Below are 3,859 nucleotides of genomic sequence, written 5' to 3' on the forward strand. Positions count from 1 at the left end.
AATGCCAGGTAACTACCTCATCAATTATTCATAATATTATAATCATAGTATTTATATTTGCATAAATTCCATGTTTATTATGTGTAATGCAAATTTTTTATTCAGAAAGGCCATGAGGATAGATGGGTCAGCACAGAATACTACGGTGGAAAAAGTGTTGTCTGTTTGTTGACCCAACTAATGATTATACTTGGTGGGTTGACTTGGGAGCCCTTCGCCAACGCATGCTCCTTTATAAATTTACAGTTGGGGTCAACACGACTGTTCTACAGAAACCAGCTCATTTACCAAAAAGCTGTCAACAGTTTTTTCCAAAGACACATGAATCAGATACGCCAGTCCTTGAAAGAGAAAGACATAGTGGCAGCAGTGGATGTCAGATATGATACCCCAGGTAAGTTGACAAAGTAACAATTCTACAATTCAAACTACTATTTTCTGCAACAAGTGATCCAGTAGGCTACACATCATAACTTTCACACTCTTTTCAGGATTTTCTGCAAATAAAGCAACAGTCGTTTTTTTGGACACAGCATCAAGAAAGATCTTTCATTTTGATGCTGGTGATTCACAAGAAGTAGACAGACACAGTCCAAGATTGGAGAAACATCTGGTATCAAAAGGTTTACAATTCATCCTTACCACCCAACTTCAAGTTTCTGAAATAGTTTCTGATGCGAGTACAACAATTATCAATTTGATGGGTAGGTCATATTCAAACTCCATAGTTCCTACGCTTACGCTTATGTTTCATTACTATCCTTGAGTCAAAATGTTTCTGTCGATTTCAGCATCTGAATTCCCACAGTTTATACACAGCTTAGATACGTGGCACAAAGCAAAATCCATAGCTAAACGATTAGCAGAAACATCCAAGAAGGCAGCTAATAAGGAGCTTATACCATGGATTAGAAAAATCATCAATCACTTTTGGTACTGCTGTCACGTATCGAAGGGAAGTGTCGACAGACTAACACGTCGCTGGTTTGGTATACTTTACCATGTTACCAATGTGCATTCGTGGGTCACTGACAGGTAATTATGCAGATTTGTCTAGATATCTTTTTTTTGATATAACTCTAACGATGTAAGTTTGTATACAAGATATTGCATTGTAGTTGTATATGTTTCCATCTTTGATTATGCAGGTGCAGACATAGAGAAAATGAAATAATTGACAACCCATCAAGATCGTGGTTGAACAAATCAAGTACCGCGTATAAAAATCTAAGGTATGCTACAGTAAAATATATCCTTATATATTCATTGATCTCCCTTGAATTTTTATCAATATAAGATATATGAAAATCTTCAAAATATTTACAGATCTATTATCACAGATAAATATTTCCTGGGAAACCTGAAATACTACACACGGTGCAGACAAACATGGTGCATTGAGAATTTTTACTCTCATTCCTTACTGAAATATTGTCCAAAAAGAATAGGATTTAGTTTCGATGGTTATGTGATGAGAAACCAACTAGCCATCATAGACTACAACCATCATACAGGAAGACCAGCGCTTACCAACTCACAGGACGAAGTTTGCGGAATGCCACAGTTCTCGAGGAAAACCAAGCACTGGGTAGCATATGAAAGGCTTGTATGTAAGAGTTATGACTATATACCAGGTAAATATAAATATATTATTGCTTTGTTTCTTTTACAGTTGAGTACATTTTGTATTTCCTCTTATAATTTCATTGAAATTATTTTTAGATCTTATGTCAGAATGCATGCATCATATATACTGTGCCAGAAACGAAGACTACAAAAAAGGTAAAAGGTCCCTAGAATTGGATGACATAGCACCAAATCTGTCGGGAGAGTCAAATCCGGAAACGACGTCAAATTTATTGAAAGAAATGAAACGAAGAAAAAGTGAAGGTAAACAATATTTTTATTCAGAATCGGAAAACGCTGAATGGTATCCAGAATATTCATTTGATGGAAATGTTGCTCTTATTGCAACGTAGGTACAAGCTGGTAATGGCTTGCGTTTCCCGGATCCCATCTTGCCATGTTGCCAGAGGATGAAATTTCTGTAAGCTTGATTTCGAAAAGTTTTATTAGAAAAGTCTGCATCTTGATTTGTTTGATGACTCCAGTTGAGAATGTTGGCAACTTCTATGACATCATGTCGCAAATTTTTGAATTCTGGCTTGGAAGTAATACATGGTGTGGTACGACAACATGTATTCATTCGAACATCCTACATAATTTCACAATTTCCGCAACTGCACCAGCTTGGACGTGGGAGGGTGCTTGATGATTCCGAATCAAAAAATGGAAATAGGTGATCTGGAATGACATGTGCTGCTTCCTTGACTTTGTCACGTAACTGTTCTAATGACATATTATCAACCTTTTCCTGTAATGATAAATTCAGAAGCATTCAGGAAATATTTGTGAATACATGGATTGTTCATGAATATTATGTCAAAATATTATTTACCATTATAATTTTCTTTTTCTCTTCGTCTTCTTTCTCTGCAGGTATACACCTTTCATGAAGCTCTGTATTCCTGCTTGTTTCACCACAGTTTCTGTTGCTTGAGGAAGCATAAGGATGGTACCGTGACGTTGTTGCCCTGTTCTGTGAAGTTTTGGTCTGAAAATAAGGGCACGGAAAGCTTTAGACGTTGTCAAATAGGTTTACAGAAAAACGAACAATGATAGTATTATGATATATTAGAATTAGATACATGGAAATAGAGATAAATAAAAAAATTGAGAATGATATGTTACCTTGTTATCTTGCAATTTATATCTGCATCCCATATTTCGACAGTTGTCGCCACCTTTTTTTACTGCAAACACAACTTCCACATTTTCCTCTTCTCAAACAAGGACAGCAGTTTTGTACCTGTTCCGTATCACAAAAGTCAGATTATAAAATTTATAGCAAAATGTTTTGTAGTCTGATAAGCAATGAGTTACGTCCCTTTGTTTGTTTACAATTTTGAGAGAGGACTTCTGATAATCAATAAAAGATTATGATTTGCAACAACAAATTCTTCCGATTACCAATATAATGGTGTGTTGCACTGAACGCCTTATATTATAATTCATGAAAAGGTAGGGTACAACCATTTTCATACATAAAATTATGCACATGTCATGTTGTGAAATTGCAAGAGATGAAATGTCCTCGTGAAATTGAATACAGATTGCAATAGTCCATCTGTTTAGCCTATAATATAGAGTAGTGGCAAAAACCGATGGTTTTATTTGTTTATAAAGGGTTTTGAGATGAATGGAGATGGAATGGATGCAGTAGAAATGTATAAATTATATAATATTTACTTCGTCGGACATTTTCGGATTATAATCTTCTTGAGCTGTGAGATTTTGTCCAGTTGAAATCAATGTTGACAGTGAAGACGAAAACACGCCGGCTCGGTTTATATATGAGGCTGCGCTACGCTTGGTTGCTTCTCAAGTTGACAAAGGTCTGTATGGCTTCAGTCAAACGATTCAAGCTGACTTAGGCCAATACAGACCTATACTTTTTTTTTGTTTAGGTATTGCGCCTTTTTGTGACTTCATGTTAGCTTTAATCTGGTATAGTTGCCAAAAATGTTGGAAAGAATAAGTGGAATTTATCCAGACTTAAAACCTCCAGATATACTGCCATCTTCTTCAGCATCATGCGATCTTTTCACCAGACATTTTTTAATATCAAGTATTTAACTAAATAAATGAGCCAATTTATGGATAGATACTTCTAGAATATTTATTACTTATAATAATTATTATATTCCTGATGACGGTGTGAGAACCACATTGAAACGTTGAAGTAATAAATATTCTAGAAGTATCTATCCATAAATTGCCTTATTTATCTATAACCTGT

At 35.2% G+C, this 3,859-nt stretch overlaps 2 protein-coding genes across 2 annotated transcripts in view; one reads left to right on the forward strand and one right to left on the reverse strand.

Moving 5' to 3' along the window:
* Positions 1 to 1,979, forward strand: part of LOTGIDRAFT_158258 (hypothetical protein) — a gene marked incomplete at both ends in the record, with an annotated part of 14,311 nt that extends 12,332 nt beyond the window's left edge. Inside the window, 6 exons of the mRNA XM_009050974.1 lie at positions 106 to 394; positions 492 to 704; positions 792 to 1,035; positions 1,149 to 1,232; positions 1,327 to 1,634; positions 1,723 to 1,979. Coding sequence (XP_009049222.1) covers positions 106 to 394; positions 492 to 704; positions 792 to 1,035; positions 1,149 to 1,232; positions 1,327 to 1,634; positions 1,723 to 1,979 — 1,395 coding nt within the window. The remainder of the gene's footprint in view (positions 1 to 105; positions 395 to 491; positions 705 to 791; positions 1,036 to 1,148; positions 1,233 to 1,326; positions 1,635 to 1,722) is intronic.
* A 236-nt stretch (positions 1,980 to 2,215) lies between these two features.
* On the reverse strand, positions 2,216 to 2,784 carry LOTGIDRAFT_158259 (hypothetical protein; the record flags this gene model as incomplete). Its single annotated transcript, XM_009050975.1, has 3 exons — positions 2,216 to 2,374; positions 2,459 to 2,614; positions 2,752 to 2,784. The coding sequence occupies 3 exons, from the start codon at positions 2,782 to 2,784 to the stop codon at positions 2,216 to 2,218; spliced, it is 348 nt and encodes a 115-aa protein (XP_009049223.1).
* Positions 2,785 to 3,859: the final 1,075 nt, after the last annotated feature.

The sequence above is a fragment of the Lottia gigantea genome (assembly GCF_000327385.1).
Source record: "Lottia gigantea unplaced genomic scaffold LOTGIsca_16, whole genome shotgun sequence".
NCBI classification, from domain to species: domain Eukaryota; kingdom Metazoa; phylum Mollusca; class Gastropoda; family Lottiidae; genus Lottia; species Lottia gigantea.